The following is a 22,653-nucleotide window of genomic DNA, read 5'->3' as shown; positions in this document are numbered from 1 at the left end:
GAAGGAAAGGAAAGAAAAGTGCAGGTAGGACCTTTCAGTCATATACGGCTAAACAGAAATGTTTTAAGTCTAGATTTGAACATGAACACAGAAGAGGCCTGTCTTACGACTTCAGGGAGGCTGTTCCAGATTTTAGCTGCAGAATATTGAAACGCTGATTCCCCTTGTTTAGTTCTGACTCTGGGCATCAACAGGAGGCCGGCCCCTGAGGTCCTCAGAGTACGAGATGGTTCATATGGCACTAACATGTCAGAGATGTACTTTGGTGCTCGGCCATGGAGAGACTTGTACACAAGCAGAGCTGCTTTGAAGTCTATTCTTTGAGGTACAGGGAGCCAGTGCAGAGACCTGAGCACAGGACTAATGTGATCATACTTCCTGGTTCTGGTCAGGACTCGAGCAGCAGCATTCTGGATGTACTGAAGCTGTTTTACAGCTCGTTTGGACAGGCCGGTGAGCAGGCCGTTACAGTAGTCTAACCTGCTGGAGACAAATGCATGAATAAGTATCTCCAGGTCTCGCTTTGAGATTATGTTTTTGATTTTGGCAATGTTTTTCAGATGATAAAATGCCGCTGATGTTACTGACTTGATATGGCTGTTAAAGTTCAGGTCAGAGTCCATGATTACCCCTAGATTTCTGACTTGATTTGAGGGTTTAAGAGACAGAGAATGAAGGTAGCTGCTGACACTTTCTCTTTGTTTCTGTGGGCCAAAAATAATAACTTGGGTCTTGTTTGAGTTTAGCTGGAGAAAGTTGTTCTGCATCCACGCACTGATCTGTTGGAGGCAGTGGCTGAGTGAATCCACTGGCCCATATTCACCTGTTGTCAGTGACACATAGATCTGAGTATCATCTGCATAGTTGTGATAAGATATGTTATTGCTGCGTATTAACTGCACTAGTGGCAGCATGTAAAGGTTGAACAGAAGGGGTCCCAGGATCGATCCCTGGGGCACACCACAAGTCAAGGCCATGTAGTCTGAGACACAACTCTCAATTTCAACAAAGTATTTCCTGTCTTCCAGATAAGACTTGAGCCAACTTAGGGCAGATCCAGAGATGCCAACCCAGTCTTGGAGTCTGTGCAAAAGGATCCCATGATCAACAGTATCAAAGGCAGCGCTCAGGTCTAGCAGGATTAAGACAGTGACTTTGCCATCATCAGTGTTCAGGCGGATGTCGTTGGTTACCTTGATAAGAGCAGTTTCTGTGCTATGATGGGGTCTAAAACCTGACTGGAAAACATCAAATGTTAATTAAACATCTTGAAAATCTGTTGAAAAAGCTGTTGAATGAAATTGGCAATCAGCCTGCTGGTTCCTGCCTGGAGAATACAATCTTTTCAGGTTAGACAGATGCTACAGATTTCCTCAAGAGAAAAGAGATGGATATCAGTTGTGTTTCCATCTGGTCTCACAATGTGTTCAACAGTGTTGCTGTAGTCTCTGTTACCACACCACAGTAATGAACCTCTCAGAATGACCTTGATGCTTCATCTGCAGAAAATGTATATGATGTGTTCTACAATTCTGCCTCAGCTCAATTTTTTCTGCTTGTATTCTGGACCTAAAATTTTTGGTCATGACTCATAACTAGTGACTATAGGTGGGTACTGGAATGAAGATTTGAAGATTGACTGCTAAAATGAGAGCTTTGCTTTCTGGCTCAGCTCTCTCTTCACCACAACAAACCACATAGCTGACCTACTGCCAGCTATGTGAACAAAGCTCCTGCTCTGGTTATACTGAGGCCGGACAGCCCTCAGGAAGGTTCCCTGGACCCCATAATTACAGAGTAACCTCCACAGAACACCACTGAGGATGCAGTCAGGCGCCTTCTCCAAATCCACCAAGCATGCATGAGTGAACTCCCACAAAACCTCCAGCACTTTATGGAGGAACGAACAGGAAAGAAACCACTATCGACCAAACTATCCTATCCAGTGACCTGGCATAGGCTTTCCCAGGGAGGCTGAGGCATATAATTCCCCGGTAGTTTGAACTATCCTTTTTAGAAGGGAGAATCTTTACCCCTTATTTTTTCACTCCAGTGGTACTGTGGTGCCTGCAGAACACTGCTTTCCTCTCCTGAGGCGCCGGATGGTTTGCCAGAAACTCATTGAGGCATTCTCCATGGCCTCACCAAACTCTTACAAGGATTGGTTTTTGCTTCCACAACAGCCCGGGCCGCAGCTCACTTAGACTGCCGGCACCTGTCAGCTGCTTTTGGACTTCCACAAGCCAGCCAGGCTTGGTAGGACTCATTCTTCAGATTCACGGCATCCCTTACTTCCAGTGTCCACCAACTGGTTCAGGGATTGGTGCCACAACAGACACCAGAGACATTGTGACCACAGCTCTAAACAACAGCAGAGACAACAGAGGTGGAGAAAATGATTCAAGTAGACTTTATGTTCCCACCTCCATTGGTATTTGTTTAAAGGTCACCCACAAGTGAGAGTTACAGACCTCCCTGATGGCTTATGAGGCCTAACGCAATCAAATAGTATACAGACCTAATAAAGATGTTGAAGCTATGAAACAATGTGGAGTTATAGGTCAGCTTGATCAAAAGTCCATAGCCCACTTAGTTGCTTTGACCCCATGTTTGTGTCATGACTGTACTGGATATGTTGCTGCTAAACCATACTTTCCATGTCTTGAAAATTAGTCATGGCATCTTGTCTCGCGTCTTCTATTTTAAAATTTTCACATCTCTTACAAACTGCTTAATGCATTTAATGAAGCCACTTCAGATGGGGTCACAGGGATGCTTCAGCCTATTCCAGCGGGATGTGCAAGATTTAGCTTACACAACGCTATGGCTAACAAACCGTGCCCTGTGATGTTTTTACAGGACAATTCACCACCTTTAACCCTCCAACACTTGAGTTGTTGCCGGCAAAATCTAAAAAATCAAACGCTTTTTGACATGCAGTAAATCTTTGAACGTTCATGTGAGCTGATGCGGAGAAATGCAGCTTTGCACACACTTCATAATTTGCTAGAATTATGTTATTTGCGTCATCGGTTGAAGAGTTATGGTAGTCAAAAGAATGTAAAAGCTTGAGGTAAAGCTCTGGTGTTAGAGGGTTATAAGCAATTTATCTTTCAAAAACCCCAAGGTCAAAGTTGTTAGCAGATCAACCTTGTGAAGTTGTCAAAAATTTAAAGGTTACAGCAACTTTTGTGAAAGGTTTTGTAGGTCACTCAATCCTATCTGTGAATTTACAAGATGGCAGAACTTTAACAAATGTCAACATTAAAGAAAAGTAAGTTTTCTTAGACCTCATAAGAATATTTTATGCAAGATATTCTGTGTTGGTAGAGGCCATTTTGAATTTTTATATAACATTTGAAAACCTGTGATGTCATACTTTGCCACAAGTTGCTCCATTCCTGGAGGTCACTGATAAACTCCACAAAAAGATTAAATCTTTTTTAGGATATGCCTGGCATCGTTCTGTGGATTTTACAATAAGTTTTTAAAAAATGGAGGCCAAAAGAAGATAACATTACAGATTTGACATTTGGTAGTGCTGTACAGTCATCATTAACAGTATGCTGTTTTCTTTTAGATAAAACACTGTACTTTTCAATTGGCCAAAGCTTTAAAAGCATTTTCAGTAAATAAGGAAATGGTCAAATAAAAGGCTGTGCCAGGAAGGGCGTAATAACTATAAATATTGGTCTAAATTTAGTCTATATTTTGTCCAACCTTTGAAGCAATATTATTTCAAATGAAGAGTTTGAGACTTTAAATTTTCAACTGACTCTAAAATATAAGCTTTACTGTATGATTTTGTAGTATTAATGAATGCATATACATCGCATTACAAAGAAACAAGATTTGTATTTATGTGATATCACAGATGATCTATGCAACATCTATGCACCTGAGTCATTACAAAGATGCAATTAAGGGAGCAACAAATCACAAAATGATGATCATTTTTTGATCAGTAAAAAGGGGGAAAAAACACGACAAAATAAGATGAAAACGTATGATTTAGTTTTTGAAGAGCAATCTGCAGCCAAACCGTGGCTCGTGATCCATGCAGATCACTGACCTAATGCACCTGTAGATACAATTCCATTCATTTTCCTCAAATTAGTTTTTAAAGCTTGTTTTAAATGAATACAAAATAAATATGTTGATGTAAATTGAGGGTTTTGCAATACCACTTTTGACCACTAGTGGGGGTTAGTGATGGAGCGATAAGTGATACACGCTTCCCGCGCATAAGTCTTCTAGGGGACTGCAGTACCACAGTGTATCCTGAAGGGGCGCATGAAAACACACAAACACAGATTTAGTCCCAAAAAGTCTCTCCCTGGGGACATAAGAGAAAATGATAGGGGAGGGGTTGTGGGTCATTCTGAAGCTAGTGGTAAGATCCTCCCCGTGGGGACCTACATTTTTGTCCCCACGGTAAACTTGGTCCCCATAAGTCTGTGTGTATTCAAGTTCAGGTCCTCATCGGAATAGAAGTACACACACAGTTACACACAATGACACACACACACACAATGATACACGCAGTTACACACACACACACACACAATGTTACACACAATGATACACACACAGTTACACACAATGACACACACACAGTTACACACAATGACACACACACAGTTACACACAATGATACACACACAGTTACACACAATGATACACACACAGTTACACACAATGACACACACACAGTTACACACAATGATACACACACACAGTTACACACAATGACACAACCACAGTTACACACAATGATACACACACAGTTACACACAATGATACACACACACAATGATACACACACAGTTACACACAATGATACACACACAGTTACACACAATGATACACACACAGTTACACACAATGATACACACACACAATGATACACACAGTTACACACAATGATACACACACACAATGATACACACACAGTTACACACAATGATACACACACAGTTACACACAATGACACACACACAGTTACACACAATGATACACACACAGTTACACACAATGACACACACACAGTTACACACAATGACACACACACAGTTACACACAATGATACACACACAGTTACACACAATGATACACACAGTTACACACAATGATACACACAGTTACACACAATGATACACACACACAGTTACACACAATGACACACACACAGTTACACACAATGACACACACACAGTTACACACAATGATACACACACAGTTACACACAATGACACACACACACACACAATGATACACGCAGTTACACACACACACACACACAATGTTACACACAATGATACACACACAGTTACACACAATGACACACACACAGTTACACACAATGATACACACACAGTTACACACAATGATACACACACAGTTACACACAATGATACACACACACAGTTACACACACACAGTTACACACAATGACACACACACAGTTACACACAATGATACACACACAGTTACACACAATGACACACACACACACAATGATACACGCAGTTACACACACACACACACACAATGTTACACACAATGATACACACACAGTTACACACAATGACACACACACAGTTACACACAATGATACACACACAGTTACACACAATGACACACACACAGTTACACACAATGATACACACACAGTTACACACAATGATACACACACAGTTACACACAATGATACACACACAGTTACACACAATGACACACACACAGTTACACACAATGATACACACACACAGTTACACACAATGACACAACCACAGTTACACACAATGATACACACACACAATGATACACACACAGTTACACACAATGATACACACACAGTTACACACAATGATACACACACAGTTACACACAATGATACACACACACAATGATACACACAGTTACACACAATGATACACACACACAATGATACACACACAGTTACACACAATGATACACACACAGTTACACACAATGACACACACACAGTTACACACAATGATACACACACAGTTACACACAATGACACACACACAGTTACACACAATGACACACACACAGTTACACACAATGATACACACACAGTTACACACAATGACACACACACAGTTACACACAATGATACACACACACAGTTACACACAATGACACACACACAGTTACACACAATGATACACACACAGTTACACACAATGATACACACACAGTTACACACAATGATACACACACAGTTACACACAATGATACACACACACAATGATACACACACAGTTACACACAATGATACACACACAGTTACACACAATGACACACACACAGTTACACACAATGATACACACACACAGTTACACACAATGATACACACACAGTTACACACAATGATACACACACAGTTACACACAATGATACACACACAGTTACACACAATGATACACACACAGTTACACACGATGATACACACACACAATGATACACACACAGTTACACACAATAATACACACACAGTTTCACACAATGATACACACAGTTACACACAATGATACACACACAGTTACACACAATGATACACACACACAATGACACACACACACACACAATGATACACACACAGTTACACACAATGATACACACACAGTTACACACAATGATACACACACACAATGACACACACACACACACAATGATACACACACAGTTACACACAATGATACACACACAGTTACACACAATGATACACACACAGTTACACACACACAGTTACACACAATGATACACACACAGTTACACACAATGATACACACAGTTACACACAATAATACACACACAGTTACACACAATGATACACACAGTTACACACAATGATACACACACAGTTACACACAATGATACACACACAGTTACACACAATGATACACACACAGTTACACACAATAATACACACACAGTTACACACAATGATACACACACAGTTACACACAATGATACACAAACAGGCACACACATCTCTACGGGGGGGGGGGGGGGGGGTTGAGGTTCTCCAGCACCCTGCAGGTTCTGTGTGGACACAGTGGTTCTGGACTCACATGGCCATGGTTCTGGCTTGGTTTTCCTCCAGGTTCTCCTCGGGTCCGACCAGCAGGGCGTTTGGGAACAGATTCTTGTGGCGCAGCCAGAAGTTCTGGATGTGCTGCTCGTGGTAAACCACCTGCAGAACCAGCGGAACCGTCAGAACCCAGTGGGGGGGGGACTGCAGGTGTGTGTGTGCTTACGTTGTTGTGGATGAAGAGGCGGAGCCTGCTGTGGGGGTAGTTGAGCGTGGTCAGCCGCTCCAGGAACTCCTCCATGAAGGGGGTGGGGTGTTCGATGAAGACGGCGAGGTGGACCAGCGGCATCTGCTCGTCCTGAACACACACACAAACACACAGGTTTCTGCCCCGCCCCCTCTGCTGTGACATCATCAGGGTCGGTACGTACAGGTGTGTCGTCAAAGAGCCGCAGGTCGATGTCACAGACGCCGCAGCCGTTCTCGTAGGTCCACGCCGTGGGAACGTAGTTTCCCAGGTAGTTCAGCTGCAGCTGTGATCACATGACCGCCGCTCATCACCATGGAAACCAGCCAAAAAAAACCCGCCTGCGACAAAAGCCCAACCGGGCCCAGGTTCTACCTTGGTGGGTCCGTTCCCGTGGATGACCACAGGCAGCGTGTCGTAGGCCACGTTCCTCACTCGGGCCCGCCCCTTCTCAAACTTCAGGACCACCTCGTCTGAGGAGCAGAAGGTCGCCATTTTTAGAGGTCAAAGTTCCTGAAACTCGGAACCGTCACAGTTTTCAGAGGAAACAGTTCTGCTTGGTTTTTCAAAATAAGTTTCATCTAGACTCGATTCCTTCAGTCAGAATGGCTTTTATTGTGAAACTGCTTCTGTTAGCTTGAAGGACGGTTGACTGGACGACGACGTTCGTTAGCTTTATTCGGAAACAATCGGACTAGGGTTGGGCGATGTCCCCTAAATTGGCCGTTGACGATGTTTGCTGTCAACCATCGGGATGGACGATGACATCGTCGGGGGGGGGGGGGGGGTATTTTTACATTTTTCGTTCTTATATAACTGCTATTCGTTATTTTGCTTCTTTCATTTTATTTCCCAACTAATGGTTAATCCGCGATGATCCAGTATAAAACTGAGGGAAGTGACTTTAACAAAAAAAGTAACAAGCAAGATAGAAAAGAAGTAGTCCGCTCCTGCACTTAACTGGCGGAGTGGACCGGCGGAGCGCGGATTTACAGCTTTGTGTTTGATGGGAAGGGGGGGGGGGGGGGGGTACATCAGCGGTATGTGTGGGAGATTTAAGACTGCGATCCGTCCCGCAGCTCTAGGGGGACGAGCTATCAAACTCAGAACCGGGTCTAAAAGTGTGTCTGAGCACAGCTCGGATCGTCTGCACACACAGCGGTTTGAGCTTCAAAGCAGAAATGTCGCTCAGTCCTTAGAAACCGTTTAAACAATCACGTGGATTTGTGTTTCCAGTCGTGTCCCGACTAAATAAAGGCTGATGTTATTCACAGGATGCAGCGCCACCCAAAGCTAATGTTGTTAGCCCGTGTTAGCATACTGCTAATCCTGGCTTCGTTCAGAAAAAGCACTGACCACACGGATTAAAATTCAAATGATGAGCGAACAGGTGTTTCATAATAACCGTAACATTATTAAAAGCACGTTTAGAAGATCATCTCGTATTTTACCGAGCTGACATGTCAATGTATATAGCCGCTCGGTGCTGTTATCGTTTTGTATTGAATTGTTACCTTCAATAAAGTTTGGAAAAAAAGCCGCTCGGCGGAAGTTGTATCCCCTTCCGGTTTTCAAACTGCGCATGTGCGAATACTGCGCATGTGCGAATGATTTATTCCGACCGAAATTGTGACCTTAGTGAACGTTTTTATATTCTGAAAACATTTTTCTGGGCCCATCTACACGGTTGGATTCTAATCCGACCATTGATCCCATCAAGATATTTTGTACATGTAACCGCGGCTTATGGTGTCGACGCGCAACGTGGCGGGGGCGTGGCATCACGATGGTGGTCTCTCCATCGGGATGTCAGTCACCCATCACGATGGACGATGATATCGTCCATCGGCCCAACCCTAAATCGGACCCCTCCCCCGTCTCACCGATGGCTCCGTTCAGGTTCTGGAAGATCTGGGATCGGTGGTCCAGAGTGATGTTGAACTTGTTCTGAGAAGAAAAGAGGGGTGAGCGAGGCAGAGGCGGGGTGGGCGTGGCCCGTGCAGTGGGGCGGGGTCTGGGTTACCCTCTGGTTCCGGTCCAGGTAGATCCTGGTGTAGAACAGCTGGTCGTCGTCATCGTCTTTGAGCGTCCACTGCTGGACGATGGCGCTGAGGTCCGCCGCGAAGCCAATGAACCCTGAAGACACCACGCCGCCGTCAGCCCCTGCAGCCACCCCTCCCCCACCCCACAGACACGCCCCTCACCTCCAGAGTTCAGGTAACGCTTCCCAGAATGCACCTGGGGGTACTTGGAGGCCAGGCGCTGGTCGGGCCAGCAGAAGCCCTCGGCGGAGAACACCACCCTGTGACCCAGACGGGAGAACTTGGCGAGCAGCTCCCCCGGACCGGCGGCGAGGACCACGTCGTAGCTGCAGAGACACACTTCCTGTTTGGATCTGACCGCGTCAGAGCGACCCGGACCACTGACGGTGGTGGCCCCGCCCCCTCAGGTGTGCTAGTCCGGTTTAGCAGACACAACACAAAAGAACCAGATCAGACGGAGGGGGGGTTACCTGTCCACGAACATGATCACAAGCTCCGCCTCCTCCGAGTGTTTGAGCAGCTCCTTCTTCAACCACCTGACCTTCTGCCCGCCCCCCACCGTCCGAGCCACGTCTCCACCGCGCCAGTCCTCCCCCAGACCCAGAACCTGTACAGAACCGCCATCAGCAGAACTTCTGTAAGCCACGAGAGCTCCATCGCTCACCAGCGTGCATGTGCGCGTGCACGTTACCTGGACTTTGTAGTTGAACTCTCGGGCCGTCCTCATGAAGCGCCTGAAGCCGTCCGTCTCCTCGGTCGCTGCGGTGATGACCAGCAGGTTCTCTGCAGAAGATCAGCTGATCAGAGATCAATCACCAGAACCGGGTCCATAAAAGGCTCTTGAGATCCGGCTGCAGGTTCTGGTGGACCCGAAACATCAGCCCGAGCTCGACTGAAACCCACCGCAAGTCCTCGAGTTCAACCCTGAAACATCCAGGGTCACATTCCTGAGGAAGGTCAGAGGAGGAGGAGGAGCAAAAACCTCCTTCTGCTCCTTAGGAGCCTCAGGAGGGGCTGAGACCCAGACAGGAACCGAAAACCAAAAACTCAAGAGAACACGGAAAAGAACGGTGAGGAAAAACACCAGAGGATAAAACTGACAGGAGACGTCCAGGAAACTTGGAGGAAACTGACGGGAAAGATGGAGGAAACTGACGGGAAACATGCAGGAAACTGACGGGAAACATGCAGGAAACTGTCAGGAAAAGATGGAGGAAACTGACGGGATAGATGGAGGAAACTGACAGGAAAGATGGAGGAAACTGACGGGAAAGATGGAGGAAACTGACGGGATAGATGGAGGAAACTGACGGGATAGATGGAGGAAACTGACGGGAAAGATGGAGGAAACTGACGGGATAAATGGAGGAAACTGACGGGAAAGATGGAGGAAACTGACGGGAAAGATGGAGGAAACTGACGGGAAAGATGGAGGAAACTGACGGGAAAGATGGAGGAAACTGACGGGAAAGATGGAGGAAACTGACGGGATAGATGGAGGAAACTGACGGGAAAGATGGAGGAAACTGACGGGATAAATGGAGGAAACTGACGGGATAAATGGAGGAAACTGACGGGAAAGATGGAGGAAACTGACGGGAAAGATGGAGGAAACTGACGGGAAAGATGGAGGAAACTGACGGGAAAGATGGAGGAAACTGACGGGAAAGATGGAGGAAACTGACGGGATAGATGGAGGAAACTGACGGGAAAGATGGAGGAAACTGACGGGATAAATGGAGGAAACTGACGGGAAAGATGGAGGAAACTGACGGGAAAGATGGAGGAAACTGACGGGATAGATGGAGGAAACTGACGGGAAAGATTGAGGAAACTGACGGGAAAGATGGAGGAAACTGACGGGAAACATGCAGGAAACTGTCAGGAAAAGATGGAGGAAACTGACGGGATAGATGGAGGAAACTGACAGGAAAGATGGAGGAAACTGACGGGAAAGATGGAGGAAACTGACGGGATAGATGGAGGAAACTGACGGGATAGATGGAGGAAACTGACGGGAAAGATGGAGGAAACTGACGGGATAAATGGAGGAAACTGACGGGAAAGATGGAGGAAACTGACGGGAAAGATGGAGGAAACTGACGGGAAAGATGGAGGAAACTGACGGGAAAGATGGAGGAAACTGACGGGAAAGATGGAGGAAACTGACGGGATAGATGGAGGAAACTGACGGGAAAGATGGAGGAAACTGACGGGATAAATGGAGGAAACTGACGGGAAAGATGGAGGAAACTGACGGGAAAGATGGAGGAAACTGACGGGATAGATGGAGGAAACTGACGGGAAAGATTGAGGAAACTGACGGGAAAGATGGAGGAAACTGACGGGAAACATGCAGGAAACTGTCAGGAAAAGATGGAGGAAACTGACGGGATAGATGGAGGAAACTGACAGGAAAGATGGAGGAAACTGACGGGATAGATGTAGGAAACTGACGGGAAAGATGGAGGAAACTGACGGGAAAGATGGAGGAAACTGACGGGAAAGATGGAGGAAACTGACGGGAAAGATGGAGGAAACTGACGGGAAAGATGGAGGAAACTGACGGGATAGATGGAGGAAACTGACGGGAAAGATTGAGGAAACTGACGGGAAAGATGGAGGAAACTGACGGGAAACATGCAGGAAACTGTCAGGAAAAGATGGAGGAAACTGACGGGATAGATGGAGGAAACTGACAGGAAAGATGGAGGAAACTGATGGGATAGATGTAGGAAACTGACGGTATAGATGGAGGAAACTGACGGGAAAGATGGAGGAAACTGACGGGATAGATGGAGGAAACTGACGGGAAAGATGGATGAAACTGACGGGAAAGATGGAGGAAACTGACGGGAAAGATGGAGGAAACTGACGGGAAAGATGGAGGAAACAGACGGAAAAGATGGAGGAAACTGACGGGAAAGATGGAGGAAACTGACGGGAAACTTGGAGGAAACTGACGGGAAACATGCAGGAAACTGACGGGAAAGATGGAGGAAACTGACGGGATAGATGGAGGAAACTGACGGGAAAGATGGAGGAAACTGACGGGAAAGATGGAGGAAACTGACGGGATAGATGGAGGAAACTGACGGGAAAGATGGAGGAAACTGACGGGAAAGATGGAGGAAACTGACGGAATAGATGGAGGAAACTGACGGAATAGATGGAGGAAACTGACGGGATAGATGGAGGATACTGACGGGAAAGATCCAGGAAACTCAAGGGAAACATGAAGGACACTAGTTCCAGGAAACCTGGAGGAAACTGACAGGAAACCTGGAGGAAACTGACGGGAAACTTGGAGGAAGCTGACGGGAAAGATGGAGGAATCTGACGGGGAACAAAACTTCCATCTACTAAAGAGGAAAGAAGGGGGGAAAACACGAAAGGAAAACAAAGGTTCCTGAGAGAAAGGAACCAGTTAGGAAGCAGCTTCATCTTGCTTCGACTTTTTCTGATTTCAGCTCGGTTCTGTTTGGGTCTGTGACGTCACAGAACTTGCAGACTCGGGTGGATCCCTAATCTAATGCTGAGGATCGGTTAAATCTCCAGGCAGAAAACTAAACGTTTTACTTTGATCCAAGTTTTTGATTCCGAGAGTCTCAGAGATCCCGGACCGATCACAGTCTGGACCTCAAACCGTCTCCACTCCGAACCTAACTCCGTAAGATCCCGGATGTTGGAGCCCCGTGTCTCTGCTCGGAGCCGCGGAGCTCCGTCGGGTCATGGAGGTCCTTCTGGCCGGGCAGAGGACCCTGCGGGTCGGCCTTACCTGGGGAGAGCTCCCGCTGGTCGGCCCGCGCGGAGCTCAGGAGTCCGAACAGAACCAGGAAGCAGAACCTCAGGCAGGCGGACATGTTCGCTGTTCTGACCCGGAAAACGCGTCCGTTCGCAGCCGAACCCGTTACTTTGTCCCACAGCCCCGCAGCAGCTTCAGCTCCGCTCTTATCGCGATACTTGGATCGGTCCCGACGCCACAGGTCGTCCGAAAACACCCGAAGTCGTCTGACCAATCAGCAAACGACGTGTTGTTATTGACAGATATAAAGACCAATCGGCGCCTTCAAAGCATTTCCTTCAGCCAATCAGAGGTAAGAGGGAAGGAAGAACTAAATCCCGTTTTTAGATTCCCAAAATCCTTTCACCGAAGAAAGTTCGTGAAAATCTGAAACTGTGCCACGTGGGTGACGTTCACGGAGGGGGCGGGGGGGGCACGGACACCCCACACTGAAAAAGCCGTTAACCCTTTACTGACCTGATGCAGAGACTGATCCAGAATCTGATCCAGATGGACTCAGATCCGCTTCAAACCACTAAAGGGTCTAAACTAAGGAATGTTATTACTTTTCAAAGCGGCTCAGGACTGTTCACGTTAGTTTGTAACAATAAAGTTTTTCAAAAGTGATGACAAAAGCGTGTGTGGAAACCGGACATGCGCACTAGACTCTTTTTTGAAATTATTATTGTGAGTTAGATGTAAACAAATGTCTGGAGAGTCAGCCGGGATTCTGTTGCTATGGTGACGCGTCCGCAGGCTGTTGCCATAGCGACGCGTCCGCAGCGCCGCCGTGCTCCAGCCCGTCCCGCACCCTTCCCGCAGCTCCGTGCGTGTGCGCGTCATGACGAGGCCGCGCTTCTTCACCGCCGCGGAGGTGGCGACTCACAACACCGCGACCGACCTGTGGGTGTCGTTCCTGGGCAAAGTGTGCGACCTGAGCCCGCTGGTGACCCGCTACGCAGGTGAGCGTCCGCGGAGGGCGGGGCTTAAACCTACAGGAGGTTTGGTTTACTTCTTTAGGTTTGTTTACGCCACCCTTTATCATCATGAACAACCCGTGTGAGAGACCAACTGAAGACCACCAACCTGCAGACAGGACCCTGATCATCAGGTTCTCTGATGACGTCATTTACTGATGACGTGTTTGGGGTGCAGAGAACCATGACGTCCACCAGGATCTCCTTCATCAGAAACAAAACTAGAAACTAACAGAACCTCAACCATGAGAACCACAGAGAAGCTGTCGTCCACTGCAGGATGATGAAGACGATGATGAAGATGAAGACGATTATGATGATTATGATGAAGATGATGAAGACGATGATGAAGACGATGATGATGATATGATGAAGACGATGAAGGTGATGAAGACGATGATGAAGACGATGATGAAGACGATGATGATGATGATGAAGACGATGATGATGATGATGATGATGATGATGATGATGAAGACGATTATGATGATGATGATGAAGACGATGATGATGAAGACGATTATGATGATGATGATGAAGATGATGATGATGAAGACGATGATGATGAAGACGATGAAGGTGATGAAGACAATGATGAAGACGATGATGATGATGATGATGATGATGAAGACGATGAAGACGATGATGATGAAGATGATGAAGACGATGATGATGAAAACGATGATGACGATGATGAAGACGATGACGATGATGATGATGAAGATGATGATGATGATGATGATGATGATGATGATGAAGGTGATGAAGACGATGATGATGATATGATGAAGACGATGAAGGTGATGAAGACGATGATGATGAAGACGATGATGACGATGATGAAGACGATGACGATGATGATGAAGATGATGATGATGATGAAGACGATGATGATGATGATGATGAAAATGACGATGATGATGAAGACGATGATGATGAAGACGATGATGAAGACGATGATGATGATGATGAAGATGATGATGATGATGATGAAGCACGGCGCCGTTCATCTCTGTCTGCAGGAGATCCTCTGCTGCTGCCCATCCTGGAGTCTGCAGGAACGGACATCAGCTGCTGGTTTGACCCCAGAACCAAAGACGTGAGTGAGGGTTCTGGTCTGGAGGGGGACCTGGACTTGGACTCGGTTCTGCCTCATTTAAGATTAGATCAGATCAGATCAGATCAGATTGGACTTTATTGATCCCCGGAGGGAAATTCAGTTGTCACAGCAGCCAGAAAAAGAAATATAGCCGTTAGAAAAGACGAAGTATCATTGAGTAAGAATAAAACTGTAATACTATTAAGTGGAAGTGAAAGTACGCGTCATGAATAAATACTCCAATAACAGCAGTGGTTCCAGTGGTCCTGGACCGTGTTGTTTGATCACATGACCTCCAGAACATCCTCTGATGTTCTTCATCAGATGGTCAGACCTGAACCCCATGAGGATCAGAACCAGAACTTCAGTGGTTCAGGACTGCTTTCTCTCTCTGAAGCTCCACCCCCTGATGGGCTCTGCCTCACCTGTGCTCAGGTAAAGACCTTCGTGGACCCTGTGACCAACTGTGTGAGGTACCACACCCCCAGGGGGCGCTTCCTGCACGTCCCGCCCGCAGGCCCGCGCTCAGACTGGGACGGGGACATCGGCGCCCCCTGGTGGGCCGACCATCGATACCAGGTGGGTCTTCTGTCCGCCAAGACCAGACGGATCCGGGTGGTCAATACACTGACGCTGCAGGTGCAGCCGCTGCAGGTGGGTGGCCTCACCAGGGGGATTCTGGGTAAATGCGTCCACCCTTTAGAGCTCAGCGATTGGGTTCTGGTCCAATCAGGTGTGCTCCGAGGAGACTCTGGAGGAGATCCTGCAGCGGTACCTGCGCTACAACTCCCACGCTCGCAGCTACACCTGGAAACACGACGGCGAGGTCCTGGACATGAGCAGGACGCTGAGCGACAACCACGTCCCGGACCACGACCAGGACCTGGAGCAGCTCGGGCTGGACCCGGACCTCTACACCCCCGCCATCCTGCTCTACTTCAACGATGACCTGACGGAGCAGTGACACCAAATACTGGACTGTCCCGCCCCTCTGATCAGCCTGAGCATGAAACCAGACGCTTGTCTTCCTGCCGTCACAGGAGTCCTGAGCGGATCCACAGAGATCTGCAGTTCTCTGCTAAGGTGATGGATGGAGGAGTTCCCACTCAGGTTCCCGCTCTGACTCTCCTGATCACCTCCAATGGTCAATAAAGCTGCTTCTCTGGACACCTGAGGGTCGTTTTTTCCTTCAGGACTGGAAGGCTGCTTCCAGGTCTGGATCTTTCAGTGACGGTCTCAGACTTTCTCGGTTCTGAAGGGTCTGAGGTGGGACTTCCCGTTCCTGGTCCTCCAGATCTCCAAGCCCTGCTAGCTGCTGATTGGCCCAACCAAAGGAATCCATGATTTGACTGAATGAACACACCTGGTCTAGGTAATCAGCAGCAGCAGTTCAGAGAGATCTGGAAACAGGGAGGCGGTAGATCTCCAGGACCAGAACCAGGACCAGGCGGGCCTTAGTTCCTGCTATCCACCTTTAACCCTTGGTCTATCCTAGGCACTTTAGCATTGGGAGTTGGGTCATCTAGACCCACTAGACAGTGCTCTGAACCTTTTTTCTTCAATGATTTGTGATCTTCACTGGTGTCCATGGATTACATGAAATCTTTCCACCTTTATCCACCTTTGTCGGGGGGGGGGGGGGGGGGGGGGGGGGATAACACAAGGGTTAAATGACGGCGTAAAACCTGTGAATACCAGAACCCAGAACAACAATCCGGATTCTCCTGGTCTCTGCCCCGCTCCTGAAAGTTTGTGTTTTGACGGTTCAGACGTCCAGCAGGGGGCGGAGTCTTTGAGCGACCATGAAACCTGCCAATCATCCAGCTGTGACCGGAACTCCATCATCAGGCGTTTTGGCAGAAAGCTGAAGGTTACCGCGGCGTGGTCATGTGACCCGCTGGTTAGTTTCCTCCATCTTGACAGGATGTGATGTCATCAAACTGCTTTCCTTTATTGGCAAAGAGGTGGAGACCAACTCACCCATCAGTTCCTTAGGTGGCCACCAGGGGGCGCGCCGCACAGAGGCGCTGCTCCTGAATCTGCAACAACAGCGCCACCAGGGGGTGAAGGGAAGCAGCGTCTATGGATCTCTGTATTTCAAAACTAAGTTGTGGAAGCTTATCTGAGGGCGGGTGGCATGGTGGGGGAGTGGTCAGCACTCTCACCTCACAGAGAGAAGGTCCTGGTTCAAATCCCAGCTGCGTTTGCACGCTTACCGTAATTTCATCAGACGTTTCAGTTCTTTTGGGTTGTAGACCGCCAGTTCTGGACACACCTTCACAATGAAAGACCAGAACTTTACAGAACTGTTGTTCACGAAGTGAGGTAAGGTGAGGTGAGGTGAGGTGAGGTGAGGTGAGGGAGGGGGGGTCAGAGGTCTCTCCACCCCAGGCAGGTTGAGGTAAACCTGCCCTGTACAATCTTTTCTGTTTTAGCCTCAAAAGCGTTCAGGCCCTTTTAACCCCGCCCACGTTAAGCTCCGCCTCCTTCTGCAGCCAGGGGCTTCTCGGTCTGCCGGGCCAGGATTCTAGCTCTGTGGTTCTTTTGGGTCAGGTCAGGTTGGTTTGAGGAAGTGAGGATGGGAGTGCCCCCCTCCAGAGGAAGGGTTTAGAGCAAAAAGGGGAACTGATGTGCAGCAGATGTTTCCAGATTGCTGAGTGGACAGTAAGTTCTGGGAGGAGACCGATGGTCCGAACCCGGACGGACAGAAAACCGTTGGAGGGTTTCTGCAGACGCAGAGGGAGCTGAGGAGGAGCGCCACGGTTTCTCCTGCAGTCTGAGGGGAGGTCAGCTTTTGGGGGCCGATGGAGGACAAGGACCACTACCGCTTTGAGAATGAGATGGACACCAGCGTGCTGTGGCTCAAAGGTACCCGGGCAGAGCTTGTCCTCACGCCTGTCTTTGTTTGGCTGTAAACTCTCCACCTGTCCGTCAGAGACTCCGCCTCCTGCCCCGGGCCCAGGCCCGTCCAGGCTCCGGTTCTGGATGGTTCCTGCTCTGATGGCTGGCGTCCTCCTGGTTCTCATCGTGGTTCTAGGAGTCTACAGTGAGTCCACGTGCACCCGCCGTGCACGAATGTTACTGTTCTGTTGAGACTTCGGGGGTTCTGGTGGAAAAGCTCTAGCTAGAACCCTGTTCTGCTAGAGTTCTGCTGCAGAACCGGGTTCCTTCATTTCAGAAGGTCCACCTTCATCCTCCATGAACCAACAGAACCGTCTGTTCATAGAGAACCTTCAGAGCAGGCGTTAATGTTCCTGCAGGAACCTTCCTGTCTGTGTTCCACACCACCATGGACAGGAAATGACGTCACACTGCGGGGGGGGGGGGGGGGGTAACAGTCCAGTGTGTGGAAAGTGCTGCATCAGCTCCAGCTACAGCAGAGCAGTCCGCTTGATTCTCAGTTCTTCAGTTGGTTGGTTGATCAGATGGTCTCAGGTCTCCACGTCTGCTGGATTCTGGTGTGAAGGACCGGTCCTGAGCTGACCCAGGTGGATCTACCGCTCTGGGGTTCGTAGGGATCGTCCAATCCCAGTCCTCGAGGGCCGGCTAGTCTTTTCAACTCCTCTGCACCTGGATCCAGAGTGATCCACCAATGAGAAGCAGCAGAGCCCGGGTTGGACGTTCCAGACAAGAGCAGACGCTACACCACCTAAACGTGATCGTGCATCGATGTAGGAGTGTCTGAACAGTCAGGGAGAGCTCACCTGCTTCACCAGGTGTTTGTTTGTGTGATCAGACAGTAAGACGTCTGGCCGCCTGGCGTCCACAGAGGGGCGGGTATCAAACCTGACCGCCAGCGTCCAATCACTGAACGCCTCTCTGCAGCACGCTAACGGTAACAGCTGACACGTGACACACGTGACACTACACACCTGGATGTGACACACGTGACACTACACACCTGTATGTGACACACGTGACACTACACACCTGGATGTGACACACGTGACACTACACACCTGGATGTGACACACGTGACACTACACACCTGTATGTGACACACGTGACACTACACACCTGGATGTGACAAGTAAACAAAAACACACACACATACATATATAACACACACAGACACACACACAGACACACACACACACACACAGACACACAAACAGACAGACACACACACACACGTGCACACACACACACACACGCACGCACGCACGCACACACACACACCCACACACACACGCACGCACACACCCACACAAACACACACACAGACACACACACACAGACACACACAGACACAGACACACACACACACACACACACACACACACCTCAGTGCTGCTGCTAACAGGTTCTCCTTCCAGAGGCCATTAAGGAACTTCATCGGCTGCAGTTCTCTGTGCAGAACCACGGCGAGCAGCTGACTGCAGGTCTGTGTGCACGTGTGTGTTGTAGACGAGTGTGTGTTGCATGTTGTGTCAGATTGTATGTTGTGTGTCCAGTGTCCGAGGCGCTGAAGCACCTGTCGGCGGTGGACTCCCTGAGCCGGAGCGTGGCTGAACTCAGATGTTCCCTCAACAGGCTCAGCAATAATGGTACGGTCCTGCTGTCAGGCTCAGCCACGTGCACGCCCGTGCACACCGACCCTCACTCTGTGTGTGTGTGTGCGTGGCTCAGGTTCTGCAGAGGACGAGTGCTGTTCTCTTGGCTGGACTCAGTTCGGTTCCAGCTGTTACTTCTTCAGCCGCGTCTCTCTGAACTGGAACGAGTCCAAAGTCTGGTGTGAGAAGCAGAACGCTCACCTGGTCATCATCATCACCGACAAGGAGTGGGTGAGGCGCCGACCTGCAGCCGCTTCCACCACATCAACAGAACCATCCTCTACCAAACGGGACAGAACCATCGTCTGCATCAGAGAACTGGACCGAGTCATCCACAGAAAATGGTTGATTCCGGCTCCAACTAAACCGAGTCCATTCAGTCTTTTTACGATACAGACACCGCCATGTTGGAGCCGGACGCCATCAGTCAGCAGCGATTGGTCTGGGCCATCGTTTCTATGGTAACCACTCACCAATCAGGAGGGAGCTTGCTGAAAGGCCACACCCCTAAACCCCTGAAAGCGGGCTACATTCAACCTGTCAGCCAAAGGTTATGAACGGTGGACGTGGGGGCCAGCAGGCTCCGCCTACTTTTACTGAGGCTGTCAGTTTATAACTTGAATAACTTGAACTACAGATAAAACGTCATAAAAAAAGAGGATCATCAGGAAGATGTTTATAAATGTATCAGATCCGGAACGGTTCTTCTGACCAATAGAATGATTGACAGCTGTTTAGGGATCCTGTTTGGAATGGCAGGTGGGCGGGGCCACTCAGCCCAGTTCTCAGATCAGTTGGTGGTTGGGTCCCGGTGTCCTGGGCTTGGATTGGTGGTCTCTGGTCCCCCCCCCTCACAGAAGGCTGATGTCTGGGTTCTCATGTTCTCTTCAGGACTTTGTGACCAAAACGTCCATTCCTGATTGGTACTGGGTCGGCTTGTCTGATGGAAGGACGGGGAAGTGGGAGTGGGTGAACCACACCCCCTACACAGTAGAGCACAGGTAAGGCTCACCTGGACAGGTGCTCTCTGAATCCTACTGTGGGAGGAGCATCAGTGACTGGATCATTTCAGTTGAAATGGGACTAAAAATGAACTTTAGTGACCCCAAACAACTAGATTCCATGTTTTCAGCTCAGAGAACCACCTTCAGAACCGCCCCAAACCCGGTCCTCTGGACCCACCCACTCATCTCACTGCTGATTACATACCTGATGGATCCCGGATCCCTACAGAACCGACTCACCAGCTCAGTGTCTCAGTGGTAGAGTGTCTGCTCTGAGACTGAAAGGTGGTGGGTTCAAATCCACGGTCCAGTCAAACCAAAGACTCTAAAAACGGGCCCCAGGGCCTCCATGCTTAACCTTTGGCATTAAGGTCATGTGACTCCCCTGGGGGAGGGGTCTAATGAAGAACTAACCTAACTAACACAGAGGTGCGTAACAGCTAGAGGGACTTTAACCTTTGACTGTAGTCCAGATTAGTCTAGCTAGAATCTGTTCAGTTTAACCTGGTTCGGCTCGGGTGGGTCCAGACTATTGTAGCCCGGTTCTGCTGGTCACGGAAAGCTGTGCCAGCTGTAAAGCATCAGGTGACCTCGGCACAGGAGACCGGTCCGCTTCATAGCAGAAACACCAAAGTGGACGGAACCAAGCTGTTCCCCACGAGGGTCCACGGTTCTGGTGCCACAGGGTTCTGCCGGCCCTTCACCTGGACCGTAGGTGTAACAGCTGATGATGTTTTGTGTTCAGGCGCTGGAGACCTGGCCAGCCCGACAACTGGGTGGTCCCGGTGTTGGGGAGTGAAGACTGCGCTCACCTGTACGCCGACGGGCTGCTGAACGACCTGCACTGCCTGCAGAAGATGCGCTTCATCTGCCAGAGACACGCCTGACACAGGCTCCGCCCACAAGCCGCCCCAACGTCGCCAGGCGGACGACCAGCTGCATCAACGAATCAGGAAAACTTTCCACTTGAGTGTAAACCAGCAAAGGTTCTCTGGGCCTCGGACTGGCATTGAACCGGTTCTGGTCAGGTTCTGCTTTGATGTTAAAGGAAAATCTAGTTCTGACAGTAAACGGGTCAAAACCGTAAATAAAAAAAAAAGACGTCTTCTGACGGTCTGACGGTTCTTAGCTGCTCCTGGAGGAGAACCAATTGGAACAAAGGAGAATCTGATTGAAACGGTTCTACGTCAAATCTGAAAGGGTCTGAATTTACCGAGGAGGAGGATCCAATCGGACCAATGAGAAGAACCTGTGAAAACCAAGAACGATAGGACGATAGAACCAAAGAATGATAGAATCAAAGAACCATAGAACCAAAGAACCATAGAACCAAAGAACGATAGAACCATAGAACCAAAGAACAATAGAACCAAAGAAAGATTTTCATAGAAGTTCATCTGCACCCTGTGAGAACCCACCAGCACCGAGACAGTTCCGTTCAGACCCAGGTCCTCCTGCAGAGCATTATAGCAGAACCAGACAGAACCCTGTTAGAACCTGCTGGAGGTTCTCCTCTGTGTTAAATATGAAGACATGACAGATTGAATAAAAAGTTCTGATCCAAAGGCTGTCAGTGTGTTTGTCAGAGACACGCGTGTTTCTGTTCTAGAGTCCAGCAGAGAGTTCTGCAGGGTTCTCCATCATGTATGTTCTCCATCATCACGTGTTCTCAGAGCAGCTCCTGTCATGACTGGAACCTCGGCTCCATCAGTCCACTTCCTGACCCGCTGCGTCCCTGTTGGAGTTACGGGGTCGTCCTTCCTGGTTATGGTTGGGCGAAGGCGGGCGGGGCTAACCCTGGACTGGTCTGTCTCACATGCACGTGCACGTGCACACGACAGTCACTAACTAACCTATGAAGCATGTTTCTGGACAGTGGGAGGA

The 22,653-nt window shown here is 48.6% G+C and overlaps 3 protein-coding genes across 12 annotated transcripts in view; 2 read left to right on the top strand and 1 right to left on the bottom strand.

Annotated features, from left to right (window-relative positions):
- plod3 (procollagen-lysine, 2-oxoglutarate 5-dioxygenase 3) overlaps nt 1-22,653 on the bottom strand; it is a 46,239-nt gene that overhangs the window by 22,085 nt on the left and 1,501 nt on the right. For 2 of the 7 annotated variants that reach the window (XM_023966053.2, XM_023966054.2), the window contains exons 1-10: nt 10,256-10,532; nt 10,044-10,135; nt 9,823-9,959; nt 9,515-9,678; nt 9,334-9,446; nt 9,194-9,257; nt 7,686-7,783; nt 7,495-7,596; nt 7,290-7,421; nt 7,104-7,225 (exon numbers count right to left, since the gene is read on the bottom strand). In XM_023966053.2, coding sequence (XP_023821821.1) covers nt 7,104-7,225; nt 7,290-7,421; nt 7,495-7,596; nt 7,686-7,783; nt 9,194-9,257; nt 9,334-9,446; nt 9,515-9,678; nt 9,823-9,959; nt 10,044-10,135; nt 10,256-10,517 — 1,286 coding nt within the window. In that variant the 5' untranslated portion in view covers nt 10,518-10,532. Of the gene's footprint in view, nt 1-7,103; nt 7,226-7,289; nt 7,422-7,494; nt 7,597-7,685; nt 7,784-9,193; nt 9,258-9,333; nt 9,447-9,514; nt 9,679-9,822; nt 9,960-10,043; nt 10,136-10,255; nt 10,533-13,130; nt 13,333-17,192; nt 17,252-17,377; nt 17,488-22,653 lie in introns of those variants that run through there. The other 5 variants (XM_023966056.2, XM_023966058.2, XM_023966055.2 and 2 more) reach the window with 5 other exon arrangements.
- cyb5d1 (cytochrome b5 domain containing 1) lies at nt 13,811-16,379 on the top strand. Its single transcript, XM_004086714.5, has 4 exons — nt 13,811-14,098; nt 15,136-15,212; nt 15,648-15,866; nt 15,946-16,379. The coding sequence occupies exons 1-4, from the start codon at nt 13,978-13,980 to the stop codon at nt 16,174-16,176; spliced, it is 648 nt and encodes a 215-aa protein (XP_004086762.1). The 5' UTR covers nt 13,811-13,977; the 3' UTR covers nt 16,177-16,379.
- On the top strand, nt 17,854-22,334 carry LOC101174900 (asialoglycoprotein receptor 1). 4 transcript variants are annotated; one of them, XM_004086716.5, is made up of 8 exons: nt 17,854-18,080; nt 18,148-18,258; nt 18,949-19,047; nt 19,529-19,594; nt 19,667-19,759; nt 19,842-19,996; nt 20,657-20,766; nt 21,515-22,334. In XM_004086716.5, the coding sequence occupies exons 1-8, from the start codon at nt 18,017-18,019 to the stop codon at nt 21,654-21,656; spliced, it is 840 nt and encodes a 279-aa protein (XP_004086764.3). In that variant the 5' UTR covers nt 17,854-18,016; the 3' UTR covers nt 21,657-22,334. The 4 variants fall into 4 exon arrangements, 3 of the variants coding, with proteins under 3 accessions (XP_004086764.3, XP_078792984.1, XP_078792985.1); XR_013651334.1 differs by having other exon boundaries at nt 17,940-18,258; nt 19,842-20,226; nt 21,515-22,099; XM_078936858.1 differs by having other exon boundaries at nt 17,940-18,258.

The sequence above is a fragment of the Oryzias latipes genome, chromosome 18, assembly GCF_053564925.1.
Source record: "Oryzias latipes strain Hd-rR chromosome 18, Olatipes_Hd-rR_3.1".
Taxonomy (NCBI): Eukaryota; Metazoa; Chordata; class Actinopteri; order Beloniformes; family Adrianichthyidae; genus Oryzias; species Oryzias latipes.
The sequence above is the reverse complement of the archived record's forward strand: the minus strand, read 5'-3'. Positions and strand labels throughout refer to the sequence as shown.

Bases quoted from the DNA above. Each gene is read 5' to 3' on its own strand.
- cyb5d1 (XM_004086714.5), top strand. From the start codon at position 13,978: ATGACGAGGCCGCGCTTCTTCACCGCCGCGGAGGTGGCGACTCACAAC. The intron at 14,099-15,135 runs GTGAGCGTCCGC...CTCTGTCTGCAG, and splicing joins GCTGGTGACCCGCTACGCAG to GAGATCCTCTGCTGCTGCCC. The intron at 15,213-15,647 runs GTGAGTGAGGGT...ACCTGTGCTCAG, and splicing joins TTGACCCCAGAACCAAAGAC to GTAAAGACCTTCGTGGACCC.
- LOC101174900 (XM_078936858.1), top strand. From the start codon at position 18,048: ATGAGATGGACACCAGCGTGCTGTGGCTCAAAGGTACCCGGGCAGAGC. The intron at 18,259-18,948 runs GTGAGTCCACGT...TTGTGTGATCAG, and splicing joins CGTGGTTCTAGGAGTCTACA to ACAGTAAGACGTCTGGCCGC. The intron at 19,760-19,841 runs GTACGGTCCTGC...TGCGTGGCTCAG, and splicing joins CAACAGGCTCAGCAATAATG to GTTCTGCAGAGGACGAGTGC.